The sequence below is a fragment of the Cavia porcellus genome, unplaced genomic scaffold (genome assembly GCF_034190915.1).
Source record: "Cavia porcellus strain 051 isolate PalLab524CR breed Dunkin Hartley unplaced genomic scaffold, mCavPor4.1 scaffold_23, whole genome shotgun sequence".
NCBI lineage: Eukaryota > Metazoa > Chordata > Mammalia > Rodentia > Caviidae > Cavia > Cavia porcellus.
In genome coordinates, this window is record NW_026947506.1 from 26554789 (window position 1) to 26577818 (window position 23030).

The 23030-nt window shown below is 37.3% G+C and overlaps 1 protein-coding gene across 1 annotated transcript in view; it reads left to right on the forward strand.

Moving 5' to 3' along the window:
* Positions 1–20494, forward strand: part of LOC100718116 (probable C-mannosyltransferase DPY19L2) — a 63601-nt gene extending 43107 nt beyond the window's left edge. Inside the window, exons 17-22 of the mRNA XM_063233945.1 lie at positions 5914–5938; positions 7361–7480; positions 8366–8540; positions 9800–9899; positions 11499–11624; positions 19033–20494. Of these exons, the coding sequence (XP_063090015.1) occupies positions 5914–5938; positions 7361–7480; positions 8366–8540; positions 9800–9899; positions 11499–11624; positions 19033–19210 (724 nt within the window). The 3' untranslated portion in view covers positions 19211–20494. The remainder of the gene's footprint in view (positions 1–5913; positions 5939–7360; positions 7481–8365; positions 8541–9799; positions 9900–11498; positions 11625–19032) is intronic.
* The last annotated feature ends 2536 nt before the right edge of the window (positions 20495–23030 follow it).

Below are 23030 nucleotides of genomic sequence, written 5' to 3' on the forward strand. Positions count from 1 at the left end.
CATTTTCATGCATTTCTATGCGCACCAATACTATTAAGGTTTAAACCTTTTCTGAGTAAAAAAGAAACCCATTTTATTTTGTGAGTTTTTTCAGATTTTTGCATCTTTTTATGGCTTTTCTGGTTGTATTTCTTCTTGACTTTTAAAGAAGGTTTTTAAATTGGTGTAGTTCCATGTCTTACTTACCTTTTACTCAGTGCTGAGACAGAATATCTGATGCCCAAAGTTAGGGAAGGAAAGGTTTATTTCTTACAGTTTTTGGAAGTTTTAGTCTATATTCAGTTGGCTCCAAGACAGTGTGGCGTGGCAGGGCAGCCATTGATGGCCACTGCAAATAGCAAGGCACTAACTGGAAAGAGAGAGAGACACACTTCCTTCCTGCCATTACATCATATCCTGGCTCCACCCCTGGGCAGATGAAACACACTACCAATTCAAGCACAAGATAACAAACCAATCACAATGCTCAATTTGGTCACATCCATAATTCCATGAGGCTTGGGATCCACCGACGTAAACCATGACATTCCTTTTATCTATGTTCCTATTGCCTTGAGTTTTTGGTGTTATATTCAAGAAACATCACCAAAAATAATGTCATGAAGGTTTTCTTCTAAATTTTCTTCTAGGAGTTTCACAGCTTCCGATCTTAAGTCTTAGTCTTTAATTTGAGGTGATTGTTATGTGTGAGATCAGGTAAGGGCTCAGTTTTATTGTTTGTATGTGTATATATTGTTTTCCTAACACCATATGCCGGAGATTATCTTTTCTCCTTGTGTAACATTGGTACAGTGGTCAAGGATCACCTGACTGTAGAAGCATCAGTTTATTTCTGGACTGCTCTCTGCTTTTCCATCAGTATGCATGTCATACTTTATGCCCAAGATCTACTGCTTTGATTAAGTAGCTTTGAAATATGTTTTGAAGTTGGGAAGTGTTACACCACCAAGTTTGTGACTTATTTTCATGATGAGGCTGTTCATGGTCTTTTGTGTTTCATACTTTTGTGGAGTTGTTTTTTTTCCCCATTTCTACAGTAAATGCCATTGAGATTTTGGTACAATGGTGAGCTTATGGATTGTTTTGGGTGGGTTATATTTCCATTTATATATCTTCCAAGTATCTTTTGTTGATATTTTATAATTTTCTGAATGATATATTTTAGAGCACAGAGATAGTATATTTTCTGAGTCCTTTCTTAGCTGAGAAGTGCTATCATTTTTGCCCACATGTTTAACTGAAAGGTTGTTCAGTGACTATGTCTGAGTTTTACTCAGCATTTTGGAGAGGTGTATGTATGTGCGTAAGAGAAGGAGAGAGTTAGAAGTTTATTGCTTAGGATAATGTAATTTGAGCATTCAAATCTGTTTTCAGCATGAGGATTTTTTTTTCTTTTCTGGCTTAGCCTTTCTTTAACTTTATTATTGCTTTTATCATATTACCTATTTTATCTATGTTCTCAGAATCCCGTGGCTGAGTTTTAAATTACCAGCTTCAACTGTGTACATTCCTGTTTTTTAAACCTTATTTTGAATTATATAAATGTTTTCCTCATAATTTTTGCCAGCACCTTTTCATTGTAGCTTATCTAATTGTATGAATGTGTTATCCTTTCAAATTTAACTGAGTATAATAATTGGAATTTTCATTTAATACTCTTTTATTTGTTGCATTAATCCTGTTTCCTGAAAGGGCAGAATTTTTACTTCTTCAGTCCGGTGTTTAAATTTCTTGCTATTTTCATCCTGAATATGCACATCTGGAATCAGCTGTTAAATTTATTTCTATCAGTATATATGGTGGGGCATCCTAGACATTTATAGTAGTTACTCCCCTCCAGAACTTCTTTCATGGATGTAGCCAGCCACTCACTGCAGAGTTGTGCTGTGACTGAAAGCTTTCTGGACATTGGGGAGACCTCTTTCACTTGGTTGTACTTTAGGCAAGGAGCTACTTCAGAGCCAGAGTAGTGTGGTAACTCTGCTGCTGTCTCAGGAGAACTCCCCCAGTGACTCTTACTTAAATCTTCAGGTCTTTGTGCCCCTGGATTTGTTTTGAACACATATTACTTCTTTTTCCTACCTCCAAATTCATATCAGAAGGTTCTTGCACCTTGTAAAAACTTTTATAAAATACCCAGTGAGGACTTCCGGGAGAACATGGTGGACAGATAGCAGCAGCTATGAAGGCTCTCTGAAAGACCCAGCTTAGAATTCAGGAATGGTGTGGAGTAAGAAATCATAAGCAAGTGGAGATATGCCCTGCTGACTCAAGAACAAACTGGGCTGAGAGAAACCAACTGGGAATGCAATCCTGGTGCTATAATAGGAACAGAAAAGCCTCAGCGTGGAAGCTGGAGCCCATGCCATTGGAAGCCACAATTTGGGTTTCCCGCCGCCGCTGCTGCGTCTGAATTGGCTCGGCAGAGAGAGAGAGACGCGTGAAAGCTGAGAACGGGAATCAGTGAATGGAGTTGAAAGCAGGACAGGCGGGGAGCTGTGTATTGACTTGCGGTGAATGAGAGAAACTGGGACTCTTCCACAGTCTAGAAGACTCCGACAGAGGACATTCTGGGACCGGGCAGACTTGCGGGAACAGGGCGCTGTAGTGACTTCAGTCACGTATCCCCCTCTCAAGCGGGATTGGTGAGCAGTGCCTAGCCTACATGACGCTGCTGGCTGAGACCCAGTAGGCTAGCACAACCCAGGTCCCAGCGCCTGAAGGTAGATTGACCTGGAGGGGCGGGCCCCTCATAGGCTGCCTGGTCTGCAACTTCCTGGTGCGCTGCAGTGGGCGGGAACACCCAGCCTTCGCAATTCAATCAGACTGTGGCCGACAGGGAAGGAAGCTGGGCCTCCTATATACGCTTGCATATATAAGGAACAAAGAATATGGGAAGAGGCAGCAACAAGAAAGGCTCCTCGGCCCCCAATCCTGAGAAACAGGCAATAGCAGGCACAGCACCAATAGATATAAAGCACTATCTCCAGAGCCTCATAGACAAGTTCATGAATGAAGTTATTAATGACCTGAAGCTAGGCATAAGCAGAATAGTTAGAGAAATGCTAAGCACCACCCAAGGAAAAACAGATGGTGGAATGGAAGAACAGAAAAAGAGGGGTGAATTGTTTGATGAAGAAAATAGAGAAAACATAGAATACATGAAGCAGGTTCAAAGAGATTACCAGGCAACTAAAAACTCTATCGAAAACTGGCATAACAGCTTGAAAGAAACTAAGGACAGATTATCTGAACTGGAGGGCAGATTTGTAATATGGGAGCATGAAATGAAAAACTTCTTAAAAATATCAAAGAAACAAACAGCAATAATACAAAGACTAGAAGATGATAAGAGGATCTATAACTTAAGAATTAAGAACATAAAAGAAGAAGTAGGTACACAAACAGATGAACTACAAAAGCTACTCACAGAAATAATCCAGGAGAATTTTCCTAATTTAGCAAAAGGTAAAGATACTCAGTTGTATGAAGCATACAGGACCCCAGCCACCTGCAACCCAAACAGAGCAACACCCAGGCATATAATAATTAAAATTCCAGAAATCCAATACAAGAACAGAATATTAAAAGCCGTCAGAGACAAGAAACAGATCACTTACAAGGGAACACCCATCAGAATTACAGCAGATTTCTCGGCACAAACCATCAAATCACGAAGAGTGTGGGGGGAAATAATTCAAGCTTGGAAAGATAATCTCCAGCCAAGATTGATATATCCTGCACAGCTATCCCTGGAAATTGATGGAAAAACAAGGTGCTTCCAGGATAAAGAGGAACTAGGGGAATATGAAACCACCAATTCAACTCTACACAGAATATTGCAGGATATTCTAAAAAAGAAAAATATGAAGAATCCAGAAATAGTGGCAGAGAGGCCACAATGAATGGAGCAGAAAACAAAATGAAGAAGACAAACTGACAACTAATGACAGAAAAAGAGCTCAACAGAAATGAGGCAGAGAAGATTGGATGATAGGAACAGCTATTTTGGAGAAAATGATGTCTTAATAGGTAATACTGATTTAGTATCATCTGGTTTTGAAGTCTCATCAAGCTTTTGTTCTTCTGTCTCCATTGGTCTAAACAGGTTGTATCTTATTGGATTTTATTATATGATAGTATAAGCAAAAACTTTTATAGACAAGGAGATTATACAGAAACCATTGTTCATTTTCTGTTAGTTGATTCTAAATACCCTGTAATACTGTCATTCTCTTAAATGGTTTTACATTGTTTTGATATATTTGATGCTACAGTATACGAAGTTATACTCAAAGATTTCAAGGAAAGAGACAATATGGTAACTACTTTTATGTCGGGATTATCTTGTGGTGAAACACTATTTTGCTTAAATGGTTATGTTTTGATCTGCGCTGTTTTGCTGTTATGCCTTCTTTTATCTCAGTCTCCATTTTATTATTTACTTTTTATTTTTATCCTTTTAATTAAGGGAAAAATAAATTAAAAAACAGAAGGATATATTATAGTAACCCACTTTGACTTTCCATTATCTTGATTTAAAGCCCTGTATTGCTCTCACCATCTTGTTTTGCCTGATGTTCCTCTATTCTGTTTTGCTTGATAGTACCAGGTTCGAAAGTTTAGGCAACAGCTGTGAAGATAGTGGGATTCATTATGACACCCATTCTGGTTGACTATTATCTACTTTTGAAGACCTGTAATGTCTCCAATGTTTTGGTTTTCTTGGTTTCATTCTTTATTGTTTTGTTCAATTTTATTATAACTGATGATATAGGCAATTCTTTTTGAGATAGCGGGAGGCATCATGGTAACAATTGTTGATCACCTTGTATTATGTTTTTACATTATCTATTATGTCCACCCTTTTGATTTGACTGACTCTGTTCTGTTATGTCACATTGGTTCTACTCTCTTCCAAAAAAGTAATAAGAACTGTGGGAGCAACAAAACCCAAAATGTGTAATTGTCATTGTACAAAAGAGAGGAAAAGAAAGTGCTCTAAACGATATAACTGCATGTATATTTAAGTGTATAAGATAGATAATGATATTACTGAGTTTTGTTCGATCATTGAACAGAAGTATTTGCAGTCTCACTGTTGGAATGTCCACTTTGTGAGCTTTAGTTTTGTGGCTTGAACAATTATTTCTAAGATGACAATATGTAATCCATTAACTAGTGATTTCCTACTGTTTATTTTTTTCTGTAAATCTGTAAAACTTGTACCCTTTCTCTGCTTTTTTTCTTTTTCTCCTTAAATAAAATTTAAAAAAAAGAAAAAACAACCCAGTGAGACAATAAAATGTATAGTCTCTTACTTCTTTTGTGAATCTAGCATAAGTTCTATGCGGGTAAGAATGATATCTATCTTATTCCTATACTCCCTACACAGTGGTTTAAATAGTAAACCAGGATTACTTTTCTGGAACTAAAAATCAAGTTGTTTATCCAGTAATTTTTCTTGTAGAACTTTATCTTAAGGAAATATTCAGATATATAAAGATATATGTACAAGAATGTTCATGTGGTTCATAATTATGAAAAATGAAAAGGACAGCAGTAATTATCTAAAGTATTATATTTATTGTCCATATCTTGAATATGTAATAGAAAGCTTTTCTATTCATTTATCCCTCCAGAGTTACAATAATACCTATAGGAATCAGTAAAACCCAATTTATCTTAAGCAAAGAATAACTTTTGGATAAACCTTATAAAGGATGACTGTAAATTATGCCTTTTAAATTAATGAAAATTTTAGTAGTGTTATCTAATCTTTATTTTTATTTATGCTGCTAACTCGTTTAAAGAAAATCAAGTATCGAAAATGTAAGAATAAATGAAGCTATCTTACATAATCGTACTGTGATGAGCATTCAGTAAATAGATAATATTTTTGTTTTATTCCAGAAAACAGCTCCTTGAACATGGTGAGGTAAAGGTTTCCTCATTTTACTCTCTGGGAGGCTACTGTTAAATTCTAGTTCAAAGATCACTTACTAGGGTGCTACCTTGCTTGAGCTTCTGGGCACTGGTAATGCATTTCTGCTGAGCCTTCTCTGCAGTCTGCTCTCACATTTGAACAGTAGGGATTTGGAAGCCAGTTTGGAAAACAGAACAGTTACCATTCAGAAATAATATCAATCTGTTTACTTTTGTATGTTTTCCTACAACATCCTGCCCTACACCACGCCGTGTGTGTGTGTGTGTGTGTGTGTGTGTGTGTGTGTGTACAGGTATTTTCATGATTTTTACAAAACAGAATTAGTAACCTATAGTATGCAGTTTTATGTCCTAGAAACTTTTCCATTTCATCTTTCACTATGTCATTTTACTATGGCTGTGTACCTGTAGAGATGTAGCAGTTGGTTTCTCATTCCTGTTTATTTGTCACTTGTTTGCTTTTTTTGCTGTTGAAAATACTCTTCAGTGATCATCTTTTGTAGCACATTTCTTCTCTTAGATAAGTTCCTAGAATGGCAGTTTAAGTTGGAGTTGGCTCTTTCCTAGGCCCTGATAACTTTAAAAATGAAAATGTACCGACTTTATTTCAGTATTTGTTTTGTTGCATTCTCCCTAACACACAGTCAACTTTATAAACGGAAATATATCATTATTTTTAACATTTAATTTGAATATTAGTGAATCAGAACATATTTAGTTCCTGTCTGCCTTTCATTGCATTAGTTATTGCTCTTATTCATTCCTTTTTCTAAAGAGCATTTTATGACTGTCAGAAGTTTTCTTTGAAACCTTTGCTCAGTAGAGTTGTCACTTAGATCAAAGTAGTGTACCCTTTCTATACTTTGTATATATAGTGTATATAAGTGTATTTATACTTATGTCCTACTCCTTTTAAAATGGGCACTTCCTATGCTGCTGTCATTGTTATTGACTGAGTGACCATTTATGACACAGCAGTCCTTCCCTATGTCTGTCCCTAAGCTTACCTCTTACATTGTGCAAATCCTTGCCCAGATGTCACCTTTTCAGTGCAGTCCATGGAGACAGTCACACTACAACCCCTGCCTGTGGCCAGGATTATGTCCTGCGGTGCTGGGCTCTTTCTCCTGCCCCAGGTTCTCGGCCATGCTCTCACCACTCTGTCCTGGGCTGTTTGCTGTGTCTGCTTGTTGCCAGTCCTTTCTAAATGTGCTGTCTCAGCCTCACAGGGGGAAAAGATGCCAAGACTTGTATCTGATATCATGGACATTCAGTGGATCTTTGTTGAATGAATAATAGCTGATAGGCATAGTAATATGTTAGCTCTCTTGCCTAATGAATAATAATAGTTTCACGTACATACTTATTTACTGTAAAACACATAAAAGTGTCATTTTGTTTTGTATCTTTATAGCTGGTTTTTCACACATTGCAGTTGTTAGCATTTTCAGTCCTTGCCATTTTGATTTTGAAGCTGAAGCTGTTTTTGACCCCGCACATGTGTGTTATGGCTTCCTTGATCTGCTCTCGACAGGTGAGGTGTCCACTGTTGTACAACTGGGCTATGATAACTTAGCGAATATAATATGGTTGCCGGGGCTTTGCTGAGTATTCCAAAACATTAGAGTACTGAGTGTTTTTAAGTTAGCTAACCTAAATTATTTAAAATGGCAGTTCATGACTCACTATTGAGTATGTAACATGATGTCAGATGGCTTTGAAAAGAATTCCTAGAGTGTAACCAGTGTTTCTATGACAAGTGAAGAGACACTTTCCCCTCTGTGCATGTCCTGTCATTAAATGCAGTCTCCAAACCTCCAGAGCCACCTTGTGGTATTTGTTCAGTACTAAGCAGATGCTGAGGAATTACTCTGCAGTTAGAGGATCCTAAGGCAAGCTGTCAATTCTGTGATTCTCTTACTGTGTACAAAATAGCTAGATAAATTAGCTAGAATTGTGTTACCTCTATAGGCACCTAAATTTTTATTAGGCGCCTATAGAGGTAACACAATGTCTGAAAATATCACATGCCTATTTTCCTGAGAGGAAATACACATATCAGTGCTAATAGATTTTTTTTCCTAGTTAGTCAAAATGTTCATAAAAGGCACCCACATGTTGAAGGATTAGTTCTGAGGTATTTAACAATTATAATATGCTAATCTTATCCACTCATTGTAAATTGGTGCTAGAAGGATTAGATATTCCTTATGTAATAATTTTGAGAGGAGAGAAAGCTCCATTTCACCTGGGCCCAGTAATCCAAACATATTTGTTGTTCTTAAGCAATAGGTGATACTAATTAATGTTTGGTTTGCTGATAACAAAACAATAGCCTTGGCTTTAGTAGGAGGTGTTTATATGTGACTTTATCATATTCTTTGCATAAGAATTATAAATAATTTTTTATCTATTTCAGTTCTTTGGCCGGCTTTTTCGCAGATTTCGTTTTGAGAGTGTTGTCTTTGGCATTCTAACAATGATGTCAATACAAGGTTGTGCAAACATACATAGTCAGTGGAGCATAAGAGGAGAGTTTACTAATATGCCTCAGGAAGAACTTATACAATGGATCAATTACAATACCAGACCAGGTATGCAGCTCTTTAGTTTTATGCATACATATGTGTAGTTCTAACCATTTAGCATATAAATGTGTGTATGAGTGTGTGTATGCATGTGTATGTGTGTCTGTGTGTAGTTAGATTCACAGGAGTTAACTTTCACCTTCTTGACTACAGTGGGGTGGAAGCAATACACATTAAGGGCACACTGTGCTTCAGTTTGGATGATGATATTTCCTAGTCTAGGCCTAACAGTCTGTTATGATACTGTCTTGCTAGCATTTCACAGATCCTGTATTTTGTTTTCCTTCAAAGTTAGCATTAAGAATATTTAGTGATACTTGAAAATAAGCATTCAGTTGTTTTAGGAGACCTGAATAACATACTTTGTTTTATCACCAATTTTAATGTGCTGATAAAAATGATCATATGTTTCCTAATTACATGAACATTTATCATACAAAAATGTCAGAAAGTAAGCATTTGGTCTTTTGGTCTACAATAAACAAAAGTGAAATGTCGTCAAGTGGTAGATTTTGATATATTCCTATTTATGACCAAATACATATGTGCCACTCAAAACCACCACTAGTAAGTAATAAACTGACTTGATGACTCAGACAGAAACTAAGAGAACACAGTGATGAGTACTTTCAGACCATCTGAAGGGAGATCACAGTGTTCTCCTGGGGTACAGCCACAAGACCATATTCTTCACAACACACAGGGTCGTTTGAGAAAATGCACCATGAGACTTGCCTTGTATCGTAGTCTCTCATTTCCTAGCACTGGAAATGCTTTACCCTCGCAAGCTATGAAACATCTCTTCTCTCTACTCCTGTGTGTTGCTGACACAATAGGAGGCTGGCATCAAGGGGCCAAGAGACTGAGCTGTGCACCCTTATCTGTGCAGTCTTGGTGACTCACTTCACTTTGCTGTTTCTTCACCTACACAGCAAGGGAAGTGTAGCTCTCCTCACAGAAGTGTGCAAGTGGAATCACTTAATCCTTATGAAAATATTGAGCATAGTCCCTGATGTCAGTGTAGCAAAAGTTAGCTATTAGGATAGCAGGCGATGAGTAAGTCCTGGGTGAATAGAAAGAATGATGTCAATCATTATTTTCCGGGGATGAATCCAAGGCGTTCCAAAGCACTTGTATGCCACACAAGGGCTCTACCACTGACCTTCGTCCAAACCCCTGTGGTTATTATTTACGTGTGCTTCATCATTCTTTCTTACTTGAATTCAAATACTATAAGTTTAACTTTTGGTTTTTGTGTTTTTCAGATGCTGTTTTTGCAGGCACCATGCAGACAATGGCGAGTGTCAAGCTGTCCACACTGCACCCCATTGTGAACCACCCACACTACGAGGATGCAGACTTGAGGTTGGCAACCACTGGCCGTCTCACCCTGACTCATGCTCTGCCTGCTGCTGGTTCTCAGGAACAGGGAGGTTTTTACACACACTCACATACACACTCTCTATCTCACACACACACACACACACACACACACACACACACACACATACACACACACACTGTCTTTCTCTCACACACAGTCACACACACACTCACACACATACTGTCTCTCTCACACACACTTACTGTCTGTCTCACACACTCACATACACATACACTGTCTCACACACACTCACACATACACATGCACACTCACACATCCTTGCACTCATCTTTGAAGGTTGAAAAAGTCTGTAGTAATCACCCAGAAATGACAGTATAAGCCTCTTTCCTTTGAAGCGGTTTTAATAAATCTCGGAAAAGAAAAAGGAAAACTTGCTTTGCTTAGTGAAAAATGTGTCTTATATATGCACCGAGAGGCACGGGACTGGGGGAACTGTTACAGGAAAATTCCTAAGTAGAAATAGGAGGTGGCTGGGTGACTCATAGCCTATGCTGTAAACTCCACAAGGGCCTTTGCCTATTGGAAGCAACGGACCAGATCCTACTGCTGCCCAATGGCTTTTTGAAACAGGAAAAAAACAGTATATGAAATTTGCCATATGGCATGCTTTGATGAAGATTTAGGGAATTTTGCTAGCTGAATGTGAAAGCTGTACTTTATATTGAGGGCCAAAAGTTTTCTCTTTACTTAGCTGCTTTTTAAAACTTATTTTGATCACTCTGTTAATTGTCAGCATAATCTTTTCCTTTTTAGATCTGCTGTTAGAGGTAAATTATTTCAAAGTTTTATGTATGGTTTTGGTGACTAGGCATCCCATACTGCTCCAAATCCTAAGTAACATTTAATGTACAAGTGATCATTTATTCAAGATTTCATAAGAATTCTGGCTTAAGACCAAAGCATTTCTGTACATAGCTTAGTGAGCACCCGTGATTCTGTAAGGTGCATTTCCTTTTTATGTACATATTTTGTCAAACCTCCAAAAAGTTTTCTTTCTTTTGTTTTTTTTTGGCAGTGCTTGGGCTTGAGCCTAGGGCCTTTTCCATGCTAGGCAAATATCTCCTGCTGAGCCTCCTCCCAGCACTGTGAGGTGCTTTTTTAACCTGTTCCACATCCTAGCTGTTCACTGTATACATGTTGTATTTGATTTATTTAACTTTAGCTCATCCCTTTTTCTGAATTTCTATAGATGAAATTCTTTACAGAAGTTTGTCTTTCACTATGTTCAGTCTTATCAGGATATACTCCATGTGCAGATTAATAATTTAGTGGATTATGTGAAGCACAGGTTATATCCTGAGCTCTTATTCTGCTACCTAGTACAATTACAGATGAGGCTGTATGCTAACAAGCAGAATGTGCAATATTCAAAGTGCTCTAAATTTTGGCATGTTCAAAATCGAGGGAGGAATGTCCAAAGGGCTATCTCTTATGTTATTTTCTTGTGTATCAGTACTCCATCCAGTAGGAGTTCTAATTTCAAGTTGCTAGAAGTTTTCTTTAGTTCATTATCATTTATTCAAAATTCTTCTTGTAATTATTACTATTTCAATTTAAAGGGCCCGGACAAAAATAGTTTATTCAGTGTATAGTCGAAAATCTGCAAAAGAAGTGAGAAATAAATTGTTGGCATTACATGTGAATTATTATGTTTTAGAAGAAGCATGGTGTCTTTGGAGAACCAGGTGAGTGTTAACACTGTGCTATATCATGTGTCAAATTTTAAAGCAACAAATGTTTTACTCTGTTACAATAATCCTGATTTTTCAAAACTTTCTGTTTTCAATGAATTTCATTAAATTATTAATCTGCTATTTTAGCTAAAAAAGATAAGTAAATTAGATAAGTAAGATTATACTGTCTCTTAAGTAGAATGTAATTTAAAAATACGTTTTTGATGCTAGAGTTAGCAGACAAGAACATTAGACCAGTTAAATTAATTGCATTCCATATGGCCAAAAAGAGATGAAATATGGAAAACATTTTTAAAGAGCCATACTGATCATCTGATTATGAAAAACCTGAGATGCAAAATATACTGGATAAATGTAATGACAGATACTAATGACAGATAAGATGTGGAAGAAGGAAATGTTGGTGAACTTGAAGGTGAAATAGTAGTAGGTAGTAGTGATCTAAGGGATAAATTCAGGCAATTTAGTATACCTGTAACAGAGGAGCTCCTGTAAAATGAGGGGAGGTGAATATTTGAAATAGTAATTGTGTAAATTTTCCCCAAATTCCAAAAGCTATAGTCATACAGGTCTAAAAAAGGCCATAAATCCTAGAGCCAAGAAATGTGAAAAAACCTATACTAAGAAACATAATAATTAAGTTTCTCAAATCAGGGATTAAAAGAAAAATCTTCAAGGAACCAAAAACAAACAAACAAACAAAAAAACAGTGTATAGACAATGGAACAGATACAGAGTTACTAGCGTATTTCTGCTACGAAACAGTTAAAAAAAAAAGGCTAGTCTTTAAAGAACTAAAACAAAGATAAGCTGTTTGTAATTCTTTATGGGGTTGAAGTATATCTTAACACTGAAGGTAAAATAGACTTTTCTTAGCATACTAGTGCTGAAAAAAAGTTATCAGCAGCAGACCTGCACTACAAGACATGGAAACTGAAGTCTTAGGCAGAAAGAAAGTGACACAATATAGAAACATGGATAAACATGAAGGCATGAATAGCCATGCAAATGGCACCACATTAGCCAGTATTAGAAGGGTTTTTCCTTGCATAAGTCTTACAAAAGATAATCATCTGCTAGAAAAAATTCCTAAAATTCATTTGAAAATGATAGAGACCTAGAATAGCAAAGGCAACCCTGGGAAACAGAGGAAAGATGGGAAATCATGATCCCTGACTTGAAATTATACTACAAAGCTACTGTGATAAAAATCAGCATGGTACTGACAAAAACAGACCTCAGGATCAGTGCAGGAGATTAGAAGATGCAGGCAAAACTACAAAGACACTCGGCTACCTTATGTTGTCAGAAGGGCCAAATATGTTCACTAGAAGAAAGAAAAGCGTCTTTTATAAATGGTGCTGGAAAAATTGACTTTCACATGCTGAAAACTAAAATTAGACCCATGTCTATCACCAAGTACAAAATAAAGTAAAAATGGATCAAAGATCTAAATACTAAAACAGAAATGCTAAGTCTACTGGAAGACAATGTAAGTAGAAATCTTGAAAACATAGGAGTAGGCAAAGAATTCATAAAACAAACTGCATGGGAAGTACTTCAAAGAATTGACAACTAAGATTTCAACTTACTAAGTTTTTGCACATCAAAAGAAATCACCAATAGAGTGAAAAGAAAACTCACAAAATAGTAAGAAATTTTACTAACTGTCCTTCAGACAAAGGACTTACATTTAGAACATGTAAAGAACTGAAAAAAATCAGGCCCTCTAAATTCAAAGACCCAATCCAAAAATGGGTACCTGAGATAAACATGCACTTCTCAGATGAAGAACTACAAATGGAAAATAAATATATGAAAAAATATTCAACATAACTTGTCACTGGATAAATGCAAATTAAAACAATACTAAAATTCCGTCTCACTCCAGAAAGAATTATTATCATCAAAAAATGAACCAGTAACAAATGCTGGTGAGGCTGTGGAGAAAAAGAAACCTTTCTCCACTGTTGATGGAAGTGTAGATTGGTGCCAACACTCTGGAAATCGGTGTGGAGATTTCTATAAAAACTAGGTTTTGAGTTCCCAGCTATTCCTCTTATGGGTATTTTCACAGAAGAATTGAAGACATCACGCCACAATGATATATGCACACCCACATGCTTAGCAGCACAATTTGTAATAGCTAAATCTTGGAAACAACCCAAATTCCCATTAACCATGGGATGGATAAAAAGGTGTGTTATTTTTATATGATAGAGTGCTACTCGGCTACAAAGGATAAAACCAAGGTTAAAACCATAGGAAAATGGATGCAGCTTGAGACCATACTCGTAAGTGAAATAAATCAGACTCACGTGTAAATATCTTTTTCCCCCTAGTGTAAACATTTGAAAGAGTAAATAAGATCCAAAATGTACGATAGATACTATGAAAGGGTAAGGGAAAGAAACTACTCAGAACAACTGGCACAGGAGAAAGCAGAAAAGAAGGAAAAAGATTATGTATGTGTGTGTATCGATATCTATATCTGTATTCATAGATAACTGTACTATCTGTTCATCAAAAACAACAGTTTGTGTTTTTATTGTTCAATTATTTGATCACTTTTTCATACCTATATCTTATAATCTGAATAATTTGAAGATAACAATATGCAATATATTAACTAGTGTTTAGCTCCTATTTTGTTTTGAAATTTTGTATCATTTTTATTCTATTTTTTGTTTTTAAAATAAAAAATGATAGTTATCTTATTCAAGGAAATTAAATGTATTGTGGCATTTATAACATTTAATTAAAATGTACTGCAACAGCATGTATCTATGTGGTAGAGAATAGAAATATGTAATCATAACGTTTTTATTACATACATACAGATTCTTCTCAACCTGCATCCTGATAAACTAATCATAAGTTGACAGTGAAAGCTAAAAGTACATGTAATATACCTATACTGTTGCCCAATGTAGCTTAGTGTAAACTACGTCAAACATGATGAAAAGATTGTATTTACCTACAGCTGTTTAAATCATTTGACATAAGAGCTTTTTAAAATGGTAAATATCTCATATACATGCTCAGATGGGTGTTTTGTCAAGGTGATGGAATGCAAAAAGATGAAACACAGTTTATCAAACAGTGCTGTCAACTGAGTGCAGATGCTCCTCAACCTAAGATGGGATTGTGTCCCCCAAAGCCCATTATAATTTGAAACTATCCTAAGTGGAAAAAACATTTAACACACGTAACCGACAGAATGTCATAACTTAGCACACAGTACACGGTAGAAGACCCATTAATTTATCCTTCGCATCGCATGCTGACTGGCCACTGTGCTAACTTCCCTTTCCAGCAATCTCAAAAAAACACCGAATTACAAATCACTAGTCTGGGACAAGGTCAGAAATCAAAGTATGGATTCTATAGCGTGTATATCTCTTTTTACAGCATCATAAACTCAAAATACCATAAATCCAAACATCCTTGGGAAGTATCTATACAATATCCTATAATCACTGTGCAGTCAGTGAAAACAACAATAAATTATAGCTAACAAGGCAGCAAACAAGTTTAATGTGGAATCATAAAGGTTATTTAATATAAAGGCAGAAAAAGTGGAAATGGAGAATAAAGATAAAATGAGACAAATAGCAAAGCAACATGTCAGATTTACACCTAGCAGCATCAGTAATCATTCTCATGGAAATAGTCTTTTGTGTTAAACGTAGCCCTTCCTAAATGTTGGTGTCTGAATACCCAGGAACTGTGGACATGTTACTCATATGGAGGTCTGATTAAATGACTGCTCTTGTGTGAAGGTCACCTCGGTCACCAGGTAGGAGAAGTGTGAAGTGCAGCATCCTTATAAAATGAGAGTCAGAGGTGAAGGTGATGGGGCTGTGGAAGCAGAATGTGGGAAAGGCAAGCAAGCGGACTTTCTGCGGGAGTTTCCACAAGGACTGGAGCCCTTCAGCACCGCGACTGTGAACTTCTTCCCTCCAGAAAAATTTAAAGAGAATAAATGTATTTTGCTTTAAATTACAAAGTTTGTGATGATTTGTCACAGCAACACTTGGAAACTAATACAAGACAGAATGTCATTAATAAAATTCAGGAATTGGCAGACTGCAAAATATAGTTACACTATGCTACATACTACCTTTAAGAAGTTGCTTAAATATAAATAATTGAATAGGTTAAAAGTTAACAGAAAACAGACATAAGTAACTACTGGTAGTCAAGGAGAGCTGGACTGGCTATAATTTTATGAAATAAAGTACATACAGGTACAAAGAGTATTATCCAGGTTAAGCACAGTCATTTACAATGAAGATGGATCTGTTTTTGATGAGACTATCACAGCTCTAAACACTGATGCACCAGAAAACAAATTTTAAATACATCAAGTAAAACCTGATAGAATTGTAAAGAAAAAGATAAATCCATGATACACTCAAAAATTTTAACAGCCCTCTTAGAAATATGCAGAATAAGTAGAAATTTAACAAGTCTGCAGGAGACTTTAATGATGCTATCAACAAATATGAATTTGTTGACATTTACAGAACACAACACCCAAGAACATACTGCAGGCTTTCTTCTCAGGTGTAGATAGACTGCAGAAAGACCTCATCTAGGCATAAATACATCTCAATAAATTTTAAACGATTCATATCATTCAAACTATGGTCTATGATTATAATGAAATTAAAGCAGGCCTAAGTAAAAAATACATGTTAAAGTCACCAAAAAACTGAAAATAGAAGGTAACTTACTAAGCCTGCTAACGAACATTTATGAAGAAAGTACAATTTACATCAGTCAAAAGCAAAGACAATTCACTGAAGTCAGGAACAAGAACTCCTTTATGACTGCCCGTAAGCACTGTATGATTAATGTGATCAAAAGGGTAAAGCACGGAAAAGAAATAAAAGGCATATCACTTAGGAAGAAGTAAAGCTGTCTCTTCAGATACAGTTTAATCTGTACGTAATCTGGTGGAAGTACCAGAAAATATTAGAGATACTAGATAACTTTTGTAAGCAAAGAGGATACCAAATCAATTCTAATTCTGCTTAGCAACAACTTGTAATTGAAATTTTAGACCATATTTGTAATCATATGAGAATATTAAATATATGATGTATGGCACCTGCACATTAAAAATGGCAAAACATTGTTGAGATAAATACAATACCTAAATAAATGAAGAGATGTGCCATGGTTGGGGGCCTGAATAGTGAACACTGAGTTGTCCGTTCTCACTGAATTGTTTTACAGGTTCAGTTCAGTGCAATCAATGTGCCCGCAGGAATGAAACTTGAAAAACTGTTTCTCCAGGTCATTGACAAAATGCAAAGGACTTGGAGAACTGAAACAACTTTGAAACAGAAGAACAGGTTTCTAGTTTTTATTAGCTGATTTCAAAACTCATTGTACAGCTACAATAACCAAGACAACGGTGCTTTGGGAGTCAGGATAGATGTATGCTTGAAATGAGAGCATGCAGAAAAAGTGTTCATGAGGGCAACAGATTTTTGACAAAGGGGTAAAAGCATTTCTGTAGGGAAAAAAATGAGGCTTTTCAACAAGTAGTGCTTAAAGAGGGGTGTTTATGGAAGAAATGAACTTCACCTATAAAATAACTAATCATGGATCATAGAACTGTAAATGTAAAAATATAAACTGTAAATGTAAAAATATAAAAGTTATAGAAGAAAACATGGAAGAAAGTCATTGTGAGCTTTTATTAGGGAAAGATGTCTTAGATTCAATACCATAATCAGGACTGTGACAGAACCCACTGGTAAGAGGCCATTTTAACTACAAACTTCTAGTCTTCTATAAAATATATCAGGAGTAATTTAAAAATCACTTACAGTTGGAAGAACATATTTTCAAAGCCTATGTCCAATGAAGAATTTTAGATGTGTAGAGAAATCTCAAAACTTAGAAACAACCCAATTAAATTAGAATTAGATACTCTTAAATACATAATACATTTACTAAATTAAAAAAAAAAAGACCCTGAAGTGTTGCAGACACTGTGGAGACCTGCATCTCTCATGGTTATGGGAATGTAACATGGTGCAACCACTTTGTGAGAGAGTTCAGCAGTTCTCTAAAAAAATCAAACATACACTTAGTGTGTGCATTTATAGAGGATCACAGAAAGCATAATTTATACCAACAATTGTTCACAGATGTTCACAGCAGCTCAGTTTTGCAATAACCAAAATCTGGAAACAAGTATCTATGGACAGATAAATGAGTAAATATTATTGGGATATTTTGACACTGCAGTACTACTCATCAATGAAAAAGAATGAATTCTTGATAGAATAATATGACTATATATCCATATCAGTGTTTTGATGGAAAGAAGCAAGACAGAAAAGAAAGCAAGCCACAGTCCCAGAACATGCATCTAATCTGTAGTGACAAGAAGCAGGTATGTGTTTGCCCAGGAAGGGCAGCAGCGTAGGATCAGGCAGTAAGATTTTAAAAAGTCATGAGTGAAATTTTGGGAGAGATGAATATATTCAAATTTTGGCCATGATTTCACAGGTACATACTTGACAAAATGTACCAAAAACATGTTGAGGTAAAGAAACTGGAAATGAGGTTTACCTAATGCATGTGTATAGAGTTCTGGATTCTGTAGGGCAGAAAGGAGATCTGTGCTGGCCCAGGGCTGTCTTAGGGGAAGGAAATTATGGAAGGATGCAGGGGAACCTGTTAGTGATGGAAATTTTTTGTATGGCAACTAGGGCAGTGTTTACATATCTATGCACACTTGGTCATTCTTAAACCTTACACAGGAAATGGATGAATTTTACAATACATAAACTATATCTAAATGTAGATATTAAAAATTAATTTTTCCTGGCTCCTTTCCTTTGATGAGTTCTGTGAAGAGCTCTGCTGTAGTTAGAACATCGTCTCATTCAGTTTCCAGAGCCACCCCAGACAAGAGAGGGTTGAACAAAGTAAATGTGGCCTAAGAACCTCCTCTCCCTGCTACAGAGTATGTTTCCCTACTAATCGAAGACAGTTTGTGCTCAAAACTGTCAACTTCATTAGGAATTCTATTAGTTTTTTCTTTAATCATCCCATTCCACATCTGTACTGTAGCATTATGTTTGGATGGTGATAATTCTTAGAAAATGTACGTTTCATTTTGAAAATGAAAAGCACTTATATTTCTGAAAGGACACTGAGCCTTTACTACCTGGACATGTCACATGATTTGGTTAAGTGGATCCTGGAAAGACTTCATTTTTATTATTTCTAAACGTTAAACCTAAGTTTTTTTTTTTTAAATGATATTTTAAAATCTTTGTTAAATAAGTGAGTCTTCAGAAATCTCGGAGAAACTTTATGACTTATGTGCTTTCTCTGTGTATGAAGCCATGTTTTCATCCTTTCTTCTCAGGCCAGGTTGCAGTATGCTGGAAATCTGGGACCTGGAAGACCCTTCCAACTCCGCGAACCCCTCCCTCTGCAGCAGCCTGCTCAAGGATGCAAGGCCGTACTTCACCACCGTGTTTCAGAACTCTTTGTACAGAGTGTTGAAGGTTAACCGGGAAAGAGACCACATCAGCCTCTTCTGATGGCAAGAGGACATCAAAGATGCACACGTAACAGTCAATAAAACCACAGTCCTTAATAAGAGTTGATTAAAATATGAGATGAAGAATGGCTTAAAGTTTTTCTGATTACTAAAAGCAAATTTATTGTTTTTCATTGAATGCCTGCCTTGTTAAACTTGTCACATACACAGTTTTACTAACACTCAGGTAAGATTTTTTGTAATTTGTATTAAATTTTAAAAATGTTTTCTAGTCAGAGTGTTTTTTTTTTTTTAAAGAACTTGCCTTGTAATATTTTGAATCTCTAGAAATTTGCTTACCCGAACAGTGAGTATTTCCTCCTGACTGGTTCTCAACCTAAGTTCAGCAGGTATTAGCCTGTCTTTAGAACCCTGTGATTTTTCTGTTAATATCTGAGTAAAATGAAAATTGTTAAAATACACAGCCAAATTTGTGGCTAAACATAATGAGAAGGAACACCGAGTTAGATTTATCGAATGAGATTATCAGATGCTAAATCTCAAATGAAGCAAAGGCCCTTTCCATTTTAATGGCCCTGTGACATTTTGGTTACAGCCTTTGTTCCCAGCCACCATCTTTTGTGATATACAACTGGAAGCCTTCACTTCTGTTTGATTTTGGATGAGGAAGGTCATGATTTTATAAACCCTTTCCCCCATAAAAAGCTCCCAACAATAATGCTTTGAAAAATAATGGTAAATAAGTAGTTGTCTGGAAGATATAGTAGCCAAATACAGAGTAAAACTTAACTCTTTTTCTCTGCCTGGTAAATACTAAATATGCTGAGTCTGTAATATCTTAACGTGTATCTACAAGTTAATCATTTTGAAGTTCGTATATTTATACTTCCCTTACATTTTTGGAATAATAAAATGCTTTAATTCGATAGGTAGTTCATTTGTAGTAGACAAGCAATCATACACAGAAAAAAAGTAAAATTATTTTTTCAAGCTTTGTAGTTGTAAAGTGTTTTAACATAGAATGCAAAATAGCTAAAAAAGAATGCCACATTCTAATTTATTTTAGCATTTTCCAATAATGTTTTTGATGTAAGTGTGGAACAAAGAACAAAAGCCTAATGCCTAACATTCGTAAAATTAGAGAAACATGTTTGGGATGGTGTTTGCATAGAGAATGTTTTAAAGAAGCTGCAGGGGTCAACAAAAAAGGGATGAGTTATATTGAACTAAGAAACTGTTACATATGTGTATTATGGTTCCATATATGGATTTTTATTTTCTTGTACTATGAATGTTAAGTAATTATAAAAGTCCTTTAAAATCCTTTTGTTTTTTCTTTTTTCATCCTTTCACAAGCCCATATTTTGAAATGGAGATAGCTCTGATCTGAAGGTGGAAATCATGTGCTGCTAGACATGTTACCCAGGTTAACATTGACAGTAATCTCTTTAGCAGTTTCAGACAGTTCTGCACCATCTGTCCTGGAGGACAGTGACCATGCTGGAAGTAATGTGAGCTCGGCAACAAGACGGAGCAGGTCCGAACCCTGGCTCTTCGTATTAGTTACATGACCTGCCATCCATTCACACGGTATTCATTCAGTGTTTACTGTGTGCCGTGTGCTGTGCTAAGTGCTTAGGCATGGTATTTACCTTCATGAGCTTCAGCTTCCTCTCCTATAAATCAGAACTCGCACTGCCTACCTGTCAGGGTCATTATGAGGATTAGGGAAATACACTAAGTCAAAGTGCTTGGCCTGTACAGACACTCAGCAGAAATGAGCTCTCTACTCCTCCCTGGCCCACTAGATCATCACTGCAGGAATATCAAATTACTGGGTGAGGTCAGATCACGTCAGAATTCTGAGTAGCCTAGTGTTTATTTGGTATCAGTGTATCACTTCAGCTTTCTTGTACAAATTAAGCTGTTTTATTCCTGCATATTTATTTTGTTTTGGCTTGTGAAGATCAGGCATGAACGTGTGGGCTTTGCGATGGGACGGTTCTCCCTATGGAAGGAAAGGTTGCCCTTAGACTCCCGTGCTGCTCTTGTTCTTGCACACTCATGTGAAAGGGTGGCTGGGAGTGAGCAGTGCAGTCTACAGGGCCCCGCATCCCACTGCGGGAGTCAAAGCTGCCCTCAACCAGAAACATTATTTCTAAGTTTAGAGTTACATGTTCATATTGTCTGTTTTTCTATTACAAAAGCAGTATTAACTTGTTATTGAAAGTTAGTTTTGAAAAAAGGGGAAAATACTCAGACTCTTTCAACATCTCCTCCTCCTTTGGAGCTAGCACCATGCAGGCAAGAAGCCGGCATCCTGTAGGGGAGTCCCTGGTGAGGTTAGCATTGGGCACCTGCTACAGGTATTAGAGGGCAAAAAGGAGGCTCAATTGGATACCAGTGCCAAGGACACAGTCCAGTCTTTGGAGTGTAAAGCCTGCTTTTGAACTATGAGTTGTGATCAAAATGATGATGAGGCAGATGACGGCTGGGGCAAACCAGACAACCAACTGGAGGTGTTGGGCGCAGGCGCTCAACACACCCTGCCCGGACGATAAGACCACATCAGCTTCCACAATGCGCTAGGCCCCTCTTCAAACTAGCCACCCGGTGCGCACCTCGTGCTCACTCCGTACTCGCCCCGTGCCGACTCTGTGGCAACCCCTGATTGGCCACAGCTGGGTATATTAGCCAGAGCCTGCATCCCATTCCAGCCCTGCTTGCTCATGGCAGCCCTCGTGGCAGCCTGTGATTGGTCACGGCCAAATATATAAACCAGAGCCCGCGTCAATAAAGCGGCAGTTACCTGTTACCCACGAGTGTCCTCTGTCTCATTGGGGGGCTGCGCCGGTCATGGAGGGAGTGCGCAGAGGTCAAAGAAGCCAGAGGGCTGGTGCGGAACACGGCTCCCAGTGACTCAGCCCTTAAACACTATCCAACGAACCAATATTAACCACTTTTTTTTAGTCCCTCATTTGAATCTGATGCTGCTGGTGGGACTAATCAGAAAAGTCCTGCATCTGGTGGGAAACTGAGCAGGTCTTTTCATAGGACAGGTTAAATCTGGCATCAAAATGAGTTTGTGACAGGGCAACTGTCCCAGTGTGTTATCTGCATGTGGGGGAAGCCAAGCCAGGAAGTTTGGATACAAAAGAGTCCTTTCCCTTATCCTTGGACTGCCATAAGGCTGCCCACCAGCCCACTCTCCCCCTACAGAGCGTACCTGTATTCTGCCTTCCGTAGATGTACACAGTAGAAGCTGCCTTTTGTATGCATCTTGTCCAAGTCTTTGTTCAGGGTGTCAAGGCCCTGGAGAGGAGCCCCATGACCCTGGATCTGGTAGCAGTCTGAGTGGCATCCTGTGTTCCCTTGCTAAGGTTTGGATGTGGTGTCAGTGTGTCCCCCAAAGGCTCATGTGCTAGAGGCTTCCTCCCAGTGGGGTGAAGTTGAGAAGTCATTTGATCATTTAAGACCCTGGGCCTTCTAGGTGGTGGCTGGGGCAATTAGGGGCACTGGCATTGGGAAGAATTAATGATGTTCTCCTTACATGGGCCCTGCTTAGCTCCCACTAGAGTGAGTTGTTACTAGAAGAGCAAGCCTGAATCTCTCATTTTATGTCTCATAATGTGAGTGCTCTCTCGCTCTGACCAGGCCGTCACCATGATGTCACCTACTATGTCCTAATGTAGGCAGAAGACTAGCTTTTAGTGAGGGAAGAGAACAGATGGAGTTCATCAGATCTTGGGCTTTTAAATCTCCAAAACTGGGAGCTAAACAAACCTCTTTATCTGTCATATACCACAAGTATTTTGTTATAGTAACAGAAAATGAACCAGTACACCTTGTGACCTCATTAC